At 40.9% G+C, this 19401-nt stretch overlaps 1 protein-coding gene across 2 annotated transcripts; it reads right to left on the reverse strand.

Annotated features, from left to right (window-relative positions):
- Window positions 1–165: 165 nt before the first annotated feature.
- On the reverse strand, window positions 166–18259 carry LOC133616792 (coiled-coil domain-containing protein 124-like). 2 transcript variants are annotated; one of them, XM_061976397.2, is made up of 3 exons: window positions 18020–18259; window positions 8394–8481; window positions 166–2330 (listed from the first exon to the last, which is right to left on the reverse strand). In XM_061976397.2, exons 2-3 carry the CDS (start codon window positions 8460–8462, stop codon window positions 1851–1853), a joined length of 549 nt encoding a protein of 182 aa, XP_061832381.1. In that variant the 5' UTR covers window positions 8463–8481; window positions 18020–18259; the 3' UTR covers window positions 166–1850. The 2 variants fall into 2 exon arrangements, with proteins under 2 accessions (XP_061832381.1, XP_061832380.1); XM_061976396.2 differs by having other exon boundaries at window positions 8334–8481; window positions 18020–18253.
- Window positions 18260–19401: the final 1142 nt, after the last annotated feature.

Below are 19401 nucleotides of genomic sequence, written 5' to 3' on the forward strand. Positions count from 1 at the left end.
CCACCGTGCTGCCCCTAAGAGTCGACCATTGAATCGAATTCAATGATCTTCTTTTTTTCTGTTAAAGCTGCGCAAGAATGATCAAAATGGGTGGTGGCCGTTTTTCGTCGACATTGAGCAGAAGATGGAGGGAGAGATTACAGACACTGCAAATGTCAACACTTTTTTATTGCGTTAAATCCGTGTCAGTACATACACTATATTGCCAAAAGTATTTAGCCACCCATCCAAATTATCAGAATCAGGTGTCCTACATCACTTGGCTTGGCCACGGGTGTATAAAATCAAACACTTAGGCATGGAGACTGTTTCTACAAACATTTGGGAAAGAATGGGGCGCGCTCAGCTCAGCGACTTCCAGCGTGGAACTGTCATAGGATGCCACCTGTGCAACATATCCTAAATTTCCTGGCTCCTAAATATTCCAAAGTCAACTGTCGGCTTTATTATAAGAAAATGGAAGCATTTGGGAACAACAGCAACTCAGCCACCAAGTGGTAGGCCACGTAAACTGACAGAGGGGTCAGCGGATGCTGAAGCGCATAGTGCAAAGACTTTCTGCACAGTCAGTTGCTACAGAGCTCCAAACTTCACGTGACCTTCCAATTAGCCCACGTACAGTACGAAGAGAGCTTCATGGAATAGGATTCCATGGCCGAACACCTGTATCTAAGCCATACATCACCAAGTCCAATGCAAAGCGTTGGATGCAGTGGTGCAAAGCTCCACTGTTCTAAAGACCAATGGCGACGCTTTTCCATCTGGCAATCTGATGGACGAGTCTGGGTTTGGAAGTTGCTAGTAGAACGGTACATTTCGGACTGCATTGCACCGAGTGTGAAATTTGGTGGAGGAGGTATATGGTGTGGGGTTGTTTTACAGCCCCTTTGTTCCAGTGAAAAGAACTTTGAATACTCCAGTATACCAAAACATTTTGGACAATTCCATGCTCCCAACCTTGTGGGAACTGTTTGGAGCGGGCCCCTTCCTCTTCCAACATGACTGTGCCTCAGTGCATAAAGCAAGGTCCATAAAGACATGGATGACAGAGTCTGGTGTGGATGAACTTGACTGGCATGCACAGAGTCCTGACCTGAACCTGATAGAACACCCTTGGGATGAATTAGAACGGAGACTGAGAGCCAGGCCTTCTCGACCAACATCAGTGTGTGACCTCACCAATGCGCTTTTGGAAGAATGGTCGAAAATTCCTATAAAAACACTCCGCAACCTTGTGGACAGCCTTCCCAGAAGAGTTGAAGCTGTAATATCTGCAAAAGGTGGACCGACATCACATTGAACCCTATGGGTTAGGAATGGGATGGCACTTCAAGTTCATATGTGAGTCAAGGCAGGTGGCCAAATACTTTTGGCAATATAGTGTATATACAATCTGATTAGAAATAAAGAAAAAAGTATCTTTCAATTAATTTTTTTTATGATTTCCTGCCTATATGGCGCTAAAACAATAACCCACAATTTTGAACTTTATTTAAAAAAAGTGTTTTAGATCGTACATGTTTACTGTAGTGGGAAACATAACCATGTTATTGTAACACAAAGGAATCATAATAGGCTGACAAAAAACAAGAGTGTTCATTTGTAGACATTTGACCATTTGGCCTGTCGTCTTTTGTTAAACTACTGAATAAAAGGTCTGGTATTACATCACACACAACGTACAAGCCTTCATATGTTTATCCTTTAAGACTAGCATCATTGTACTGGAAAAAAGGTTTGCATTTTTCAGTCATAGGTGTTCAGGTCCTATCAACAACAGTCCTAGGTAGTACAGTTTTAATTACGTTAACTCCTTCCCCTCCTATTGCTGTTCTTCATTTGTTCAGTTCTTATCTATGGTACTCCAGGAAGCAGTTTCTCTTCTTCGTAATGCAGAGGAACATCCTGCAGCTGATGCACCGCATGTACGTCTTGCTTTTGCACCCTTGGTTCCGGCACCTCTCGGCATGGCTGCAGTCGACCATCTCTGGCATGTGCATTGCCCCAAATTTCCTAAACCATGCTTCGGGTTGCGGGATCCTCTTTTTGATGGGCGGCTCGTACTCTTCTTCGCTCTCCTCGTTGGAGAGGTTAATGAAGTCTGTGTCGTCTAGAACTTTGACAATGACGTCGTCTTGCGGCTTACGTTGTGCCTTGAGCTCCAGAGGCTGCTGTGCGTTCTGAATGGCTTCGTCGATCTGGGCCCGAGTCACTTTTACACCACTTCCACTATCCTTCAGGGGTTTGCTTTTCAGTTTGGCGTTCTCCTGGTCCAGAAGTGGATGCGTTTCCTTGTTCCTTTCCAACAGGTCCATCTTCTCCTTTATGTCCTGCAAAAGGTAACAGACTTCAGACCTACAAATCCCTTTTCTTTAAAGTGACTTCCTGAGAACCAGTGTTTGTGTTTTGCTCAACAGAACTATATTTTCTCTGAAATGTACTTATAGACCAAAAACAGAGATTACTGGTTACCAGAATAATATATACAGTGGACACTCGATTTACAAACCCCTATATTTGTGAACTTTTTGACTCACAAACTTTTAGATCAAGCCAAAAATGCCTCCCTGGGTGAATCATGTCTTTGTGTACGAACGCTTCCGGTGTTGGCGCCAGGAATTTTCAAAATGGGGTCCCAGGGACACCATCAAGTCATAAAAATGTGGTTCCACAGTAAAATTTTGGGGTACCACTTGTTTGTAACAGTTTTGAAAACAAATGATAAATGTATGCATTACCCTGTTATATGTCACATTCTATATTGTGTTTTGGAAAAAAGGTTGTCATAAACATGACTTAATTCATTTAAAAAAATTATACAAAAGAAAATATATTTTTATGCATACGTAAATTTATTCAGTCATAAACATGTATTCGCTTTCCTCTTTCCTTCATGGATCTAAACTTTACCGCCGCCGGTAGTTTTTTTCTATATTTTTATTTAATAAGTTGTAGGTGTATTTATTTCAGTATAAAAGTGTAGAAAGTATTTTGCTTCGGTCATAAAATGATGATAATAATGTGCCATGGCATACATACATTATTTATTTAATGCTTAAATCTCTAGTCTACATCAACTTCAGATCGATCCATCAATTCTAAGTTTTATTTTTGTTTGTTTTTTGCCCTTTTTGTCAAAGAAAACTATGTTTTTTTTTATAGCAAACACAAAATATGCAAAATCTTCCACAAAAAATATTTTTCAAATATTTGATGTGAAGTAATCAGAGCCTTGGATAGGTCAATAATTCATAAAAAACATTTATTTTGATTCAATATTATGTTCTGACCAATGACAGTTTTAAAGAAAAAAACAGCTTTGTTTAATTCGTCAACATTGCAACTTTTTCTAAATTACATTTCACCTGTAAGCTTTTTTTATTCCACTTTTGTTATGTTTTTGTTTATTTTAATAGTATTTTTAGAATGTGCCGTGGGCCTTTAAAACACTTTTGACACCCCTGCTATAGATAAAAAATTAAATCTGATAAGTGCGTGTTCATCATAACGCATCTCTCGTCAGCATCTCTGCTTCAGTAAACAATGACGGTGATGATGTCACTGTCAGCGATGCGAGCGACACTTGCTAACTTGTCAGCCACTTCTCCAAGAGACTCCTTTTGAACACTCCTCGCACATTAACATTTCAAAAGGCACATATGTGCCCCATTTGTTGATCTGCAAAGTATGTTTTTGGGGTGGAGGAGTCTGGTCGGGTGCTGGTTAGCTTGCTAACAGCTAGCCTGTCTCCATCCTCGAACGGGAGATAAAAGTGAAGTTTCCATGGACTCACAAAGACTAAAACAACTCATTTACTGGAGGCATGGCACAGGATGAAGTTAAAAAGGTTGACTTTACACTCACCTTAGTGTTTACCATGAAGTCTGTCTTTTGACAGCCCCTCGCGGTAAAGTTGTCCGAGTGCAAACTGAGGCAGTATTTGTGATTGATAAACCTTTCGGGGAATCACAATTTAAAAAATTGTACCGGAATGTTCATTACTTTGAAGACTACCAATAAAAACGCGGAGAAGGGAGGGTCTGTAAAAAATAAAATAAAAAACATCAGCATCCTAGGGACGCGCGGACTTACGAAAATGCGTGTCCTTTCTGATTGCAATGCGTAAAAAGACACAAAGTGCGTTAAGCCAACAGTGGCTACATTTCGTCATTAATTTTGCGAAAAGCAGGGCGCAGCATTTTTGTGAGGAAAAGCCCTCCACGTCACTTGCTGCCCAGCACACTATAGTCCATTTTCAGCGCTTAAGCGTGCATGCCTTTTCTGTGTTTTTATGCCTTTTTACAAGTTTTGTTACTAAAACGGCCTTCTTTCATCTCCGTAATATCGCTAAAATTAGTTTCATTTTGTCCACTAGCGACGCTGAGATCATTATTCATGCGTTCATTACGTCTCGTCTCGATTACTGTAACGTAGTATTTTCGGGTCTCCCTATGTCTAGCATTAAAAGATTACAATTGGTACAAAATGCGGCTGCTAGACTCTTGACAAGAACGTTTGATCATATTACGCCTATACTGGCTCACCTGCACTGGCTTCCTGTGCACTTAAGATGCGACTTTAAGGTTTTACTACTTACGTATAAAATATACCATATGTCCCGGTAAGAAACCTGCTTTCAAAGAACTCCGGCTTATTAGTGATTCCCAGAGCCCATAAAAAGTCTGCGGGCTACAGAGCATTTTCCATTCGGGCTCCAATACTCTGGAATGCCCTCCAGTTAGAGATGCTACCTCAGTAGAAGCATTTAAGTCCCATCTTAAAACTCATTTGCATACTCTAGCCTTTAAATAGACCCCCCTTTTTAGACCAGTTGATCTTCTGTTTCTTTTCTTTTTTCCTCTGCCTCCTCGCCGGGTTATTCCGGTTCCGGGGACCATGGATGAAGTGCTGGCTGTCCAGAGTTGGGACCCGGGATGGACCGCTCGCCTGTGCATCGGTTGGGGACATCTCTGTGCTGCTGACCCGTCTCCGCTCGGGATGGTCTCCTGCTGGTCTCCTGCTGGCCCCACTATGGACTGGACTCTCACTACTATGTTAGATCCACTAAGGACTGTTCTTTCACAATATTATGTCACTCGACATCCATTGCTTTCGGTCTCCCCTAGAGAGGGGGGTTACCCACATATGCGGTTTCTCATAGTCATTCACATCGACGTCCCTTATATGGGCTCTGTACCGAGGATGTCGTTGTGGCTTGTACAGCCCTTTGAGACTTTTGTGATTTAGGGCTATATAAATAAACATTGATTGATTGATTGATTGATTGTCCATCTTGCTAACTCAATATGAGTCCCAACAAAACAACAGGCCAGCATGGAAAGAAAGAGGAAATAGCTGTGAAGTAGGGATGTAACGGTAAACGGTATTAATAGATAAACAGCGGTAAAATTCCCGACTGTTAGTAATACCGTTTAAATACAAACTGTTTATTTACGAAAAAAAAGGTCATTTATTAATGCATTTTAGACAACACTGCTTACTTCCTGGAAACGGGAAACGGAATCACAGCGGCGCTGGCGCTTTGCTACGGAGATTTCCCCTCAGAGTAATCAGAGCCGAGCGTTTGGTTTAACTTCATTTTCCCTCGCTTCATTTCTGTGGAGTCTCGGCGTGCGTTTAAGAGCACACTGCTGTTTTAGACGGCGACGGGTGTGGACAATATTGGAGACAGACTCATTTGTCTCACACTAAAAGTATACAGCGAAGGAGAAAACTATTTGATGTTGCTTTAATTTTCTCAATACAAGGTCCATCAGCTGTGACTGAGAGTTAATGACGTGAGGAAGCATGCAGCAAGCGATGTGTCGGGAACATTGCCACAACTTCTTTATAAAGTCTTTTTTAGTTTGTTTACTGGGATTTACTTTATTTAACTGCTGTCAGAATAATTGTATCTAAGTTATCACAAAACGTTGTGTTTCAATGAGTTCCCGGCGACCAATCAAAAGGCTTGTAAAACTCCACTGTGTAGGATGGGAAGTGACATGAAGGTGTCGGTTTCTTTGATGTATTGTAATCCACAGGAAGATTTTGTCTTGACCCGAAATCTACAAAGCGGAGAGGAAGCATGACCTGACTCCCCTTCAGGCACCTTTTCTTTGAACTGTTTTGTAACCAAAGGCAGCGGCTGTTTACGACCCTCTGCCTTTAGAAACAGCTGTTGCCACGTAATCAGGTAAAGTCCAAATAAAAGAGGAGACGTACAATCTTTCGTCAGAGCGTGGGACGACACTGTACAGGTCTACGCGTTTCTTCTCATTGAGCCAAATTTAATTCTGTCTCTGTTTAATTCCTTGCTTCTTTGTCTGTTTAATAGATGTCATCAGTGTTTGAACCTGACAACTGCAACCTTTATCGGTGTGCAAATAAGATCAATACTAGCTATAAAGTTTTGTCATCTCATCGAATTGAACGCAGGCTGTGAAGATTGTGTATTAGTCGTGAGATGTATCACTCCTGTTTATTTTTGCTGGCCAAACTGTTTCTCTGAACCACTTGGCGTTGTCAGAGAACAAAGCTTGTTTATTAGACTTTAACTTTATTAGTCAAATTGCTTTGTGTTTTATATTGATATCAAAAAGTAAACACCATGTTGTTGTTTTTTACATAGTGTGTTCCCAAAGTTATTACGGTACTTTAAAAAACATTCATGTAACATAGCATTGTGTTAATGTTTTAAAGTGTATAGTTGATTCCTATGCGACATATTTCTGCTCAAACTCTCTGGATCTGTCCCCATACAACATCTACATGTAGATATAAATGTACATAACTTAAAAAATAAGAAAACTCCCTCAAAATTGTTTTAAAATACAGAGAAAGGCATCATGCAATAAAAAAAGATGACACGTTGATACTATTAATGAACAAAAAAACAAATATTTGTCTTTAAATGTATGAACAACGTTTATCTATAGCCTTTCTATTAGACATTACAAATTACATGATGGCGTCGCATCCACACACCACTCCAACTCTTTTTTACCTAACCTAATCAATAATCGTGATTTCCGTATTGATAAAAAATAATCTTAATTATTAGTTGGCCATAATTAGCAGCCCTATGTGTAAGACTAGGTCTCATACATGAACACTATTTTTATCTATATGGACGAAAGTGCAGTTACGTCTTATGGCCATCAGGTGCCATCTTTCAAAATGCTTACATTTGTTTTAATGTTATTTATCTCTTATGTCCATTAAGTGCTATCTTGCACAATTTTTACATTTATTTTATTTATGTTATTATATTTGTCTGCCATATTTCTTTGTTTCTAATGCTTGTGTTGCTTTCATATGCAAATTCAATTTCTACTCGAAACAGAGTATTTATCTACAATCATTTTACTTCTACAAAGGAAATAATTTTGGAAGGTGTTGTTTTTTTTTTAAATAGAACTTGGTTAAAAGATTTCAGTATTAGTACTTTAAAAAAAAGCTTTTAAAATTACCGCGATAATAATGATAACCGTGATAAGAAATGTTCACGTCACGTCACGTGACAACTTCTGGGGAAGGCCACAGTTGTAGCCGAAACTGTCAAATACGGAAGTAAAAACACAGGTCTGGCCTTAAGGATAAACGATTGCATAATTTTTTGAAGACCTAATGAACCTAATTGGACAAAGTTTTGTGATGAGATCGGACTTTTTTGGAAAAACATGCCAAAGCAGACTTATTTCACGACGGAAGTGCGCCATTCTCGTTCAATGGCACCTCTTTCAAAGCACACATACGGCCACTCCTCCCCGCCGCCCGTTCTCCCTCTGTGTGTGCTCCTTTTTAGTCAGCTCTTCCTTCTGCGATGTTAATGTAAGTGCATTTTACATTTTTAAATCTTTATCAGTGTAGCAATATTGTTGTTAAAGTTAAGGAATTTTGTGATTTCTGATCGTTTGTGAGCGCGCCAAAGTGATTGTTGTGCGTGCGCACCTGTTGGCAAAGCAGCGCATACAGAGAACAGCAGCTTGTTGTTGTAGTTGTTTTGGCTTGTTGATAAAGAGAAAGTTGATCTATCACCCCCCTGTTATGTTTGTTTAATACACAGTACTGGACAGCACATTATATTGTTTTCAAAAGTGTACAAACATTCACTAAAATATGGACATTTGTTGAGGCTGGAACCCATTTTTCATATTTACATTGTTTATAGAGGAAAACCTTTGCTTCACTATACAAACTTTTGGATTCAAGAACCCGTTCAAGAACTAATTAGGTGCATAAATTGAGGTTCCACTGTATAGTTTATTCCTTTGACCAGGGTTGTCCATACTACTTCTAGTGTATCCTTCATAAAAAGTGAAGCAGCCTACCTTTCTGTGCTCTTTTTTGAGTACATGTTTGTCAGTTTCCTGCCACAGTGCCTCGCCCACCTTCTTTCGGTCGCCAGCCACTGCCTTGGCCTGCGCCTTGGAGTTCTCACCCTGGAACTTCTGTGGCATCCCAGCAGCCGCTGTGCCGCTGACAAAACAAGCGCATTATTAGACAGTGTAGAATTTCGTCCTCCTAGATTGACATAATCACCTTAAAACTATTTTTTTTTTTTAAAACTTTGTCTAAACTTGCTTTTGCATCGTATATACAGTATGATCTCAGGCCTGGGCCGTTTAATTAAAATGAACTCCAAAAATTTGCCGTCATCGATGAATTGCCATTGCGTTTGGTTTCTTCGTCTCTCCCTTTCAAACGGGGTGAAAGAGGGTTCACTCTAGGGCTGCACAATTATGGCCAAAATAATCACAATTATTTTGATCAATATTGAAATCACGAATATTAGTTATGATTATTCATTATGTTGTGTAAAATATTTTTTACCGCAATTTTCATTTCAAAATTAAACTTCAATTACAAATAATTCCTAAGTAATAAAATACAATTTACAAAAGACAAAGGGCTAACTAAAAAGTAAATGTCATTGCAGAGTGCAATCATAAAGTACAAACTAGGGCTGCAACTAACAACTAATTTGATAATCTATTAATCTGTCGATTATTACTTCGATTAATCTATTAATAATCGGATAAAAGAGACAAACTACATTTCTATCATTTCTAGTATTTTATTGGGAAAAAAACAGCATACTGGCACCATACTTATTTTGATTATTGTTTCTCAGCTGTTTGTAAATGTTGAAGTTTATAAATAAAGGTTTATAAATAAAAATTTTTAAAAAAGTAGCCTCTGTGCATGCGCATAGCATAGATCCAACGAATCAATGACTAAATTAATCGCCAACTATTTTTATTAGAGATATCCGATAATATTGGCCTGCCGATATTATCGGCCGATAAATGCTTTAAAATGTAATCTCGGAAATTATCGGTATCGTTTTTTTTATTATCTGTATCGTTTTTTTTGGTTTTTTTTTTATTAAATCAACATAAAAACACAAGATACACTTACAATTAGTGCACCAACCCAAAAAACCTCCCTCCCCCATTTACACTCATTCACACAACAGGGTTGTTTCTTTCTCTTATTAATATTCTGGTTCCTACATTATATATCAATATATATCAATACAGTCTGCAAGGGATACAGTCCGTAAGCACACATGATTGTGCGTGCTGCTGGTCCACTATTGGTACGAACCTTTAACAGTTAATTTGACTAATTTTCATTAATTACTAGTTTTTATGTAACTGTTTTTGTTGTGGTGAAGAAGGAGCTGAGCCGGAAGGCAAAGCTCTCAATTTACCGGTCGATCTACGTTCCCATCCTCACCTATGGTCATGAGCTTTGGGTTATGACCGAAAGGACAAGATCACGGGTACAAGCGGCCGAAATGAGTTTCCTCCGCCGGGTGGCGGGGCTCTCCCTTAGAGATAGGGTGAGAAGCTCTGTCATCCGGGGGGAGCTTAAAGTAAAGCCGCTGCTCCTCCACATCGAGAGGAGCCAGATGAGGTGGTTCGGGCATCTGGTCAGGATGCCACCCGAGCGCCTCCCTAAGGAGGTGTTTAGGGCATGTCCGACCGGTAGGCGGCCATGGGGAAGACCCAGGACACGTTGGAAAGACTATGTCTCCCGGCTGGCCTGGGAACGCCTCGGGATCCCCCGGGAGGAGCTGGACGAAGTGGCTGGGGAGAGGGAAGTCTGGGCTTCCCTGCTTAGGCTGCTGCCCCCGCGACCCGACCTCGGATAAGCGGAAGAAGATGGATGGATGGATGTTTTTATATTGTTTTACTTTCTTTTTTATTCAAGAAAATGTTTTTTATTTATTTATCTTATTTTATTTTATAAATTAAAAAAAAAAAAAAGACCTTATCTTCACCATACCTGGTTGTCCAAATTAGGCATAATAATGTGTTAATTCCCACGACTGTATATATCGATATCGGTGGATATCGTTATCGGTTGATACCGTTATCGGTTGATATTGGTATCGGTAATTAAAGAGTTGGACAATATCGGAATATCGGATATCGGCAAAAACCCATTATCGGACATCCCTAATTTTTATAATGGATTAGTTGTTGCAGCCCAAGTGCAAACAAATGAAAAAATAAGAAGTGCACAAAAAGACATAGGGCCTGGTCTACTAAAGGTTTGCGAGTACTATAACACGTGCAAACTTGATAGCGTATGCAAAGCTGATCAATCAAATTAGTGTGCAAACAGATGATTGCGTCTCTTAAAGGCCAACTGAAATGAATTTTTTTTATTTAAACGGGGATAGCAGATCCATTCTATGTGTCATACTTGATCATTTCGCGATATTGCCATATTTTTAGGATTTAGTATAGAACAACGACGATAAAGTTCGCAACTTTTGGTCGCTGATAAAAAAAAGCCTTGCCTGTACCGGAAGTAGCGTGACCTCACAAGTTGAAAGTCTCCTCACATTTCCCCATTGTTTACACCAGCAGTGAGAGCGATTGGGACCGAGAAAGCGACAATTACCCCATTAATTTGAGCCAGGATGAAAGATTCGTGGATGAGGAACGTGAGAGTGAAGTATTAGAGTGCAGTACAGGACGCATCTTTTTTCGCTCTGACCGTAACTTAGGTACAAGGGCTCATTGGATTCCACACTCTCTCCTTTTTCTATTGTGGATCACCGATTTGTATTTTAAACCACCTCGGATACTATATCCTCTTGAAAATGAGAGTCGAGAACGCGAAATGGATATTCACAGTGACTTTTATCTCCACGACAATACATCGGTGAAGCACTTTAGCTATGGAGCTAACGTGATAGCATCGGGCTTAACTGCAGATAGAAACAAAAGAAATAAACCCCTGACTGGAAGGATAGACAGAAAATCAACAATACTATTAAACCATGGACCTGTAACTACACGGTTGATGCTTTCCAGCCTGGTGAAGCTTAACAATGCTGTTGCTAACGAAGCCATTGAATCTAACTTAGCTACGGACCTCGACAGAGCTATGATAAAAACAGTAGCTCTCCACCTACGCCAACCCTCATCTGCTCATCAACACCGAAGCTCACCTGCGTTCCAGCGATCGACGGAGCGACGAAGGACTTCACCCGATCATCGATGCGGTCGGCGGCTAGCGTCGGATAGCGCGTCTGCTATCCAAGTAAAAGTCCTCCTGGTTGTGTTGCTGTAGCCAGACGCTAATACACCAATCACATCTACAGCTTTCTTCTTTGCAGTCTCCATTGTTCATTATACAAATTGCAAAAGATTCACCAACACAGATGTCCAGAATACTGTGGAATTTTGCGATGAAAACTTTTTGTATTGGATACAATGGCGTCCCAATACTTCCGTTTCAACCATCGACGTCACGCGCATACGTCATCATACCTAGACGTTTTCAACCAGAAGTTTCGCAGGAAATTTAAAATTGCACTTTATAAGTTAACCCGTATTGGCATGTGTTGCATTGTTAAGATTTCATCATTGATATATAAACTATCAGACTGCGTGGTCGGTAGTAGTGGGTTTCAGTAGGCCTTTAAGTGAGCAAAATAGAGCGTACAATCCATTTAGCGTATCTGTCTTCATAAATATGCAGAATATATGCTAATCATTAGAACACAATACTGGGGTGAGGAGATGCAAATATAGTTATATAGTAAGCACAGTGAGATGTAACGCCTTTGTGACCGTTGTGGAGCTTCTATGCAACCATCATCCGCCCACTCCGTCGTTGAGGTCTTTTTCGACGAGGGAGACGCGCAGACTCCAACGTCACTTCTACGCTGTGGGGAGCTGTATCCGGTGGCAAGGGAAACCCAGGACGACCGGCACTTCCTCACAGCTGCAGGAGGCTGCCGGAGCTCCAGTATGTCGAAGGACCGCCTATGGTGCGCCTACCAGTACTTGCTTTTCTCTCAGGGTGTGCTCCCCTAGCCTTTTGTCTTCCCAGACTAACCCACAAGGCAGCGGGTACCGAGATATTTATCGTGTATCGTGATATGGTAGTGATGGGTCCGGCAACACCGATGCATCAACGCATGCGTCGAGCTCATAGAGCAAAACCCTGTGTCGGTGCGCGTACCGCTTTTAGAAAGTCACGTGACCGATACGCGAACTGTGTCGCACTGACGCCTCCTCTGTGCCTTGTGAGCGGGTCTTTTCTCCAGCCGGAGAAATAATAACTAAGAAGAGAAATCGTCTAAAATTGAATACGTTGGAAAAACTGTTTTGTTTTTTTATAAAAATGTGTAAAAAAATAAATAAAACAATTCCCAGTCCACAAGCATCCTCATTCACAACACGTTCTCTTAGATTTCCATGTTATGATACATGTTCACATTATTTATTGGCTGTATCTAAAAAAGATAAAAATATATTTGTATTTAAATGAAGATATGAAATAATCCTAAATGAAATACAATGACTTGGTTTTTATTATTGTATATACTAGGTCAGGGGTAGGGAACCTATCGGTCCTGCTAGACACCGACATTTATTTAATAATACCACCTTAACATTTGACAACCAAACAATTACACAAGGCGACTCAGTATAGAATCTGGGTATTATCTACGACCCAACTCTCTCGTTTGAGTCACACATTAAGAGTGTTACTAAAACGGCCTTCTTTCATCTCCGTAACATCGCTAAAATTTGTTCTATTTTATCCACTAGCGACACTGAGATCATTATTCTTGCGTTCGTTACGTCTCGTCTCGATTACTGTAACGTATTATTTTCGGGTCTCCCTATGTCTAGCATTAAAAGATTACAGTTGGTACAAAATGCGGCTGCGAGACTTTTGACAAGAACAAGAAAGTTTGATCATACTAGTTATATCATTTTGATCAGTTTGATCATATGATCAGTTTGATCATACTAGTTATATCAGCCTATACTGGCTCACCTGCACTGGCTTCCTGTGCACTTAAGATGTGACTTTAAGGTTTTACTACTTACGTATAAAATACTACACGGTCTAGCTCCAGCCTATCTTGTCGATTGTATTGTACCATATGTCCCAGCAAGAAATCTGCATTCAAAGAACTCCGGCTTAATAGTGATTCCCAGAGCCCAAAAAAAAGTCTGCGGGCTATAGAACGTTTTCTATTCGGGGTCCAGTACTATGGAATGCCCTCCCGGTAACAGTTAGAGATGCTACTTCAGTAAAAGCATTTAAGTCCCATCTTAAAACTCATTTGTATACTCTAGCCTTTAAAAGGGAACATTATCACCAGACCTATGTAAGCGCCAATATATACCTTGATGTTGCAGAAAAAAGACCATATATTTTTTTAACCGATTTCCGAACTCTAAATGGGTGAATTTTGGTGAATTAAACGCCTTTCTATTATTTGCTCTCGGAGCGATGACGTCACAACGTGACGTCACATCGGGAAGCAATCCGCCATTTTCTCAAACACCGAGTCAAATCAGCTCTGTTATTTTCCGTTTTTTCGACTGTTTTCCATACCTTGGAGACATCATGCCTCGTCGGTGTGTTGTCGGAGGGTGTAACAACACGAACAGGGACGGATTCAAGTTGCACCAGTGGCCCAAAGATGCGAAAGTGGCAAGAAATTGGACGTTTCTTCCGCACACTTTACCGACGAAAGCTATGCTACGACAGAGATGGCAAGAATGTGTGGATATCCTGCGACACTCAAAGCAGATGTATTTCCAACGATAAAGTCAAAGAAATCTGCCGCCAGACCCCCATTGAATCTGCCGGAGTGTGTGAGCAATTCAGGGACAAAGGACCTCGGTAGCACGGCAAGCAATGGCGGCAGTTTGTTCCCGCAGACGAGCGAGCTAAACCCCCTGGATGTCTTGGCTCACACCGTCCCTTATGCCACTGAAGATGATCAAGAGAAGAATATCGACCCTAGCTTCCCTGGCCTGCTGACATCAACTCCAAAACTGGACAGATCAGCTTTCAGGAAAAGAGAGCGGATGAGGGTATGTCTACAGAATATATTAATTGATGAAAATTGGGCTGTCTGCACTCTCAAAGTGCATGTTGTTGCCAAATGTATTTCATATGCTGTAAACCTAGTTCATAGTTGTTAGTTTCCTTTAATGCCAAACAAACACATACCAATAGTTGGTTAGAAGGCGATCGCCGAATTCGTCCTCGCTTTCTCCCGTGTCGCTGGCTGTCGTGTCGTTTTCGTTGGTTTCGCTTGTATACGGTTCAAACCGATATGGCTCAATAGCTTCAGTTTCTTCTTCAATTTCGTTTTCGCTACCTGCCTCCACACTACAACCATCCGTTTCACTACATGCGTAATCTGTTGAATCGCTTAAGCCGCTGAAATCCGAGTCTGAATCCGAGCTAATGTCGCTATGCTTGCTGTTCTATGCGCCATGTTTGTTTGTGTTGGCATCACTATGTGACGTCACAGGAAAATGGACGGGTGTATATAACGATGGTTAAAATCAGGCACTTTGAAGCTTTTTTTAGGGATATTGCGTGATGGGTAAAATTTTGAAAAAAACTTCGAAAAATAAAATAAGCCACTGGGAACTGATTTTTAATGGTTTTAACCCTTCTGAAATTGTGATAATGTTCCCCTTTAAATAGACCCCCTTTTTTTTAGACCAGTTGATCTGCCGTTTCTTTTCCTTTCTCCTATGCTCCCCCCTCTCCCTTGTGGAGGGGGAGACACACAGGTCCGGTGGCCATGGATGAAGTGCTGGCTGTCCAGAGTCGGGAACCGGGGTGGACCGCTCGCCTGTGCATCGGTTGGGAACATCTCTGCGCTGCTGACCCGTCTCCGCTCGGGATGGCTTCCTGCTGGCCCCACTATGGACTGGACTCTTACTATTATGTTGGATCCACTATGGACTGGACTCTCACAATATTATGTCAGACCCACTCAACATCCATTGCATTCGGTCTCCCCTGGGGGTGGGGGGGGTTACCCACATATGCAGTCCTCTCCAAGGTTTCTCATAGTCATTCACATCGACGTCCCACTGGGGTGAGTTTTTCCTTGCCCTTATGTGGGCTCTGTACCGAGGATGTCGTTGTGGCTTGTGCAGCCCTTTGAGACACTTGTGATTTAGGGCTATATAAATAAACATTGATTGATTGATTGATTGATGGCTCTAGAGCCAGATGTGGCTCTTTTGATGACTGCATCTGGCTCTCAGATAAATCTTAGCTGACATTGCTTAACATGATAAGTAATGAATAATTCCGCTGGTAATCACAGTGTTAAAAATAATGTTAAAAATATAAAACATTCTCATGGATTTTAATCAATTTATCCATTTTCTACCGCACCTGTTCAAGAAGTCGCATGATTGGTAAGAAGTATTTTATTTATTATTGGTTAGCTTCAGAATTACAATGTTGTTAAAAAGAATAATAGACTTATTGTACTCTAAAAATGTTGGTATTACTTAAAAATGCATGCATTTAGTTGTATTCCGTGTTAAAAAATATTATATGGCTCTCACGGAAATACATTTTAAAATATTTGGCTTTCATGGCTCTTTCAGCCAAAAAGGTTCCCGACCCCTGTACTAGGTCATAAAATCAATGTCAGTTGAGTCGGTCCAATAGGGATTTTTAATGGCCAGCAGATGTCAGTATTTAGTGACACAGTATTAATACAGTTTTGCAATGTGTCGAAACGATTCATGACGCCTCATCAACCCATCACTGTGATATGGCCTAAAAATATCGAGATATTAATAAAAGGTCATATCGCCCAGCCCTAACTGTTATAATTTCTCCATTTGTAGATCGCACATCCAACCTTAGCAAGCCTCATCTCCTCCAATATTTACATTAAAGTCCTACTGAAACCCACGACTACCGACCACGCAGTCTTATAGTTTATACATCAATGATGAAATCTTAACATTGCAACACATGCCACTAAAGTGCAATTTTAAATTTTGCGCGCAATATCCTGCTGAAAACTGCTCGGTATGATGACGCCTGCGCGTGACGTCACGGATTGTAGAGGACATTTTGGGACAGCATGATGGCCAGCTATTAAGTCGTCTGTTTTCATCGCAAAATTTGTATGATGACGCCTGCGCGTGACGTCACGGATTGTAGAGGACATTTTGGGACAGCATGATGGCCAGCTATTAAGTCGTCTGTTTTCATCGCAAAATTGCACAGTATTCTGGACATCTATGTTGGTGAATCTTTTGCAATTTGTTCAATGAACAATGGAGACAGCAAAGAAGAAAGCTGTAGGTGGGAAGCGGTGTATTGCGGCAGGTGTTGTAACGGATAACGCACCCCCGCCGTAGAATGCGCCCCTTGACTGTTGTGCCGGATAACACAGCCAGTGTTTCATTGTTTACATTATCGGAAGATGACAGTCAAGCTTTACCATTGGCCTGTGGAGAACTGGGACAACAGAGACTCTTACCAGGAGGACTTTGAGTTGGATGCGCAGACGCGGTACCGTGAGTACGCATGCAGCTGCGGCTTCCAAACATTTGATCGCTTGCCCGTACGTGCCGCTATGTGCATGTCACGTACGGGACTTTGGGGACATATATGTGCTGTATGAACTTTGGGGAGGTGAACGGTACTTTGGGCTGTGGAATTGAGTGTGTTGTGCAGGTGTTTGAGTTGTATTGGCGGGTTATATGGACGGGAGGGGGGAGGTGTTTGTTATGCGGGATTAATTTGTGGCATATTAAATATAAGCCTGGTTGTGTTGTGGCTAATAGAGTATATATATGTCTTGTGTTTATTTACTGTTTTAGTCATTCCCAGCTGAATATCAGGTCCCACCCGCCTCTCACAGCATCTTCCCTATCTGAATCGCTCCCACTGCCCTCTAGTCCTTCACTCTCACTTTCCTCATCCATGAATCTTTCATCCTCGCTCAAATTAATGGGGAACTCGTCGCTTTCTCGGTCCGAATCGCTCTCGCTGCTGGTGGCCATGATTGTAAACAATGTGCAGATGTGAGGAGCTCCACAACCGGTGACGTCACGCTACTCGTCTGCTACTTCCGGTACAGGCAAGGCTTTTTTTTTATCAGCGACCAAAAGTTGCGAACTTTATCGTCGATGTCCTCTACTAAATCCTTTCAGCAAAAATATGGCAATATCGCGAAATGATCAAGTATGACACATAGAATGGACCTGCTATCCCCGTTTAAATAAGAAAATCGCATTTCAGTAGGCCTTTAATGAAATGACTTTTGTTTCTGAACGAGAAGTGCAAACACCAACAACGACCTGGACGTCGCAGTCACCATTGCTCACATTTTTACACAGGAAATATATAGTCAAGGACAACTTGTGTTTGCTCCGACTCAGGAAAACACCGCCCCTATGCGTTTTGGAAGAGTATTACATGTCATGCGCTAAATAGCGCATTAGAACACATGAATACATCAAGATATGGTTAAAAAACGTCTTCAGAAGGACGTGCGTCGCTACTAAGTTGTAGTATAAGGAACCCTCAGGTCCGTATGGATATGTTTAGGGCGCAACGGCTAGCGGATGTTAGCCAAATAAACATGGCTTTTTTTTTGTTTTATTAACCAAAATCGTCCGTGCATCACCCTTTCGGTCCACGGGAAGATTTAAACACACACAATGTAAGAAATTAATTCATATAATACCAGTTTCAGACGAAATTGAGGTCGTAGCTAGACGACAGTGGTCTGTTGTTTCGAAGATGCATCTGCCTCCTCCTTTCGAGTGGCAGCGCACTCCGATGACGTCAGAGGTTTGTTTGTCCGTTTTAGAGCAATTTAGGCAAAAAAAGAGAGCAATTTAACCTCGTTCATTAGTAGGGGTTACAAACAAATATGCAGCTCCTTAAATACTGTCCATTTTAATTTGGTGATAAACAGGCGCATAGAATAGACGTCAAAGATAGCGACTACGTGTGACGTACATGATGATCAGAGACATTAATGTTGGAAGTTTATCATCTCCTCAGACCTTTGCAACCGCGAGCAACAAATGAAGGTAGTTTACTATTTACATCTCTGGGCTATTATGCTGACATAAAATATTTTATATTAAATCTCATTTTAACAGCTTAACATTGATTGTACACACGTATAGCAAAATCGTTTTAAAAAAAAATTGTTTTCGAAAATGAATTGTCAGCAATTGGTGGCTATTTTTAATTCGCGCACTTCAGTCTTTGAGTGCGGTTTCAAATCGTCGTTGAGTACTGAGCATAAATGACGATTGAAAATTTTAATTTCCCCTCTGGTATTAATAAAGTATTTCTGATTCTGATTGCGATGCAGTATGAGCTTTTTCACATGCAAATTACAACCACTCACATTAGTCTCTCTTTGGTGATTGACACTTCAGGATATAGTTGGCACTAGAGATGTCCGATAATTTACCTGACACATGAAACGTGACAAATTATGGGGGTGCCTTATCCACTTTAGCCACCAGATGGCAGTAGAGTGTTGAATATATTAAAATGTGTTTTGTGGCAATTAGAGATGCTTTTTTTCCGATCTCCGATATTCCGATGTTGTCTAACTCTTAATTACCGATACCGATATATACAGTCGTGGAATTAACACATTATTATGCCTAATTTTGTTGTGATGCCCCACTGGATGCATTAAACAATGTAACAAGGTTTTCCAAAAAATGCCAACATGGCACTGCCATATTTATTATTGAAGTTACAAAGTGCTTTTTTTTTTTTCAACATGCCTCAAAACAGCAGCTTGGAATTTGGGACATGCTCTCCCTGAGAGTGTCTACCATGAATTGATTTACTTGGACCCCGACTTAAACAAGTTGAAAAACTTATTCGGGTGTTACCATTTAGTGGTCAATTGTACGGAATATGTACAATACTGTGCAATCTACTAATAAAAGTTTCAATCAATCAATCAAAGCATGAGGAGGTTGAGGTGGGCGGGGTTGGGGTTGAGGTGGGGGTGTATATTGTAGCGTCCCGGAAGAGTTAGTGCTGCAAGGGGTTCTGGATATTTGTTCTGTTATGTTACGGTGCGGATGTTCT

The sequence above is a fragment of the Nerophis lumbriciformis genome, linkage group LG14 (assembly GCF_033978685.3).
Source record: "Nerophis lumbriciformis linkage group LG14, RoL_Nlum_v2.1, whole genome shotgun sequence".
NCBI lineage: Eukaryota > Metazoa > Chordata > Actinopteri > Syngnathiformes > Syngnathidae > Nerophis > Nerophis lumbriciformis.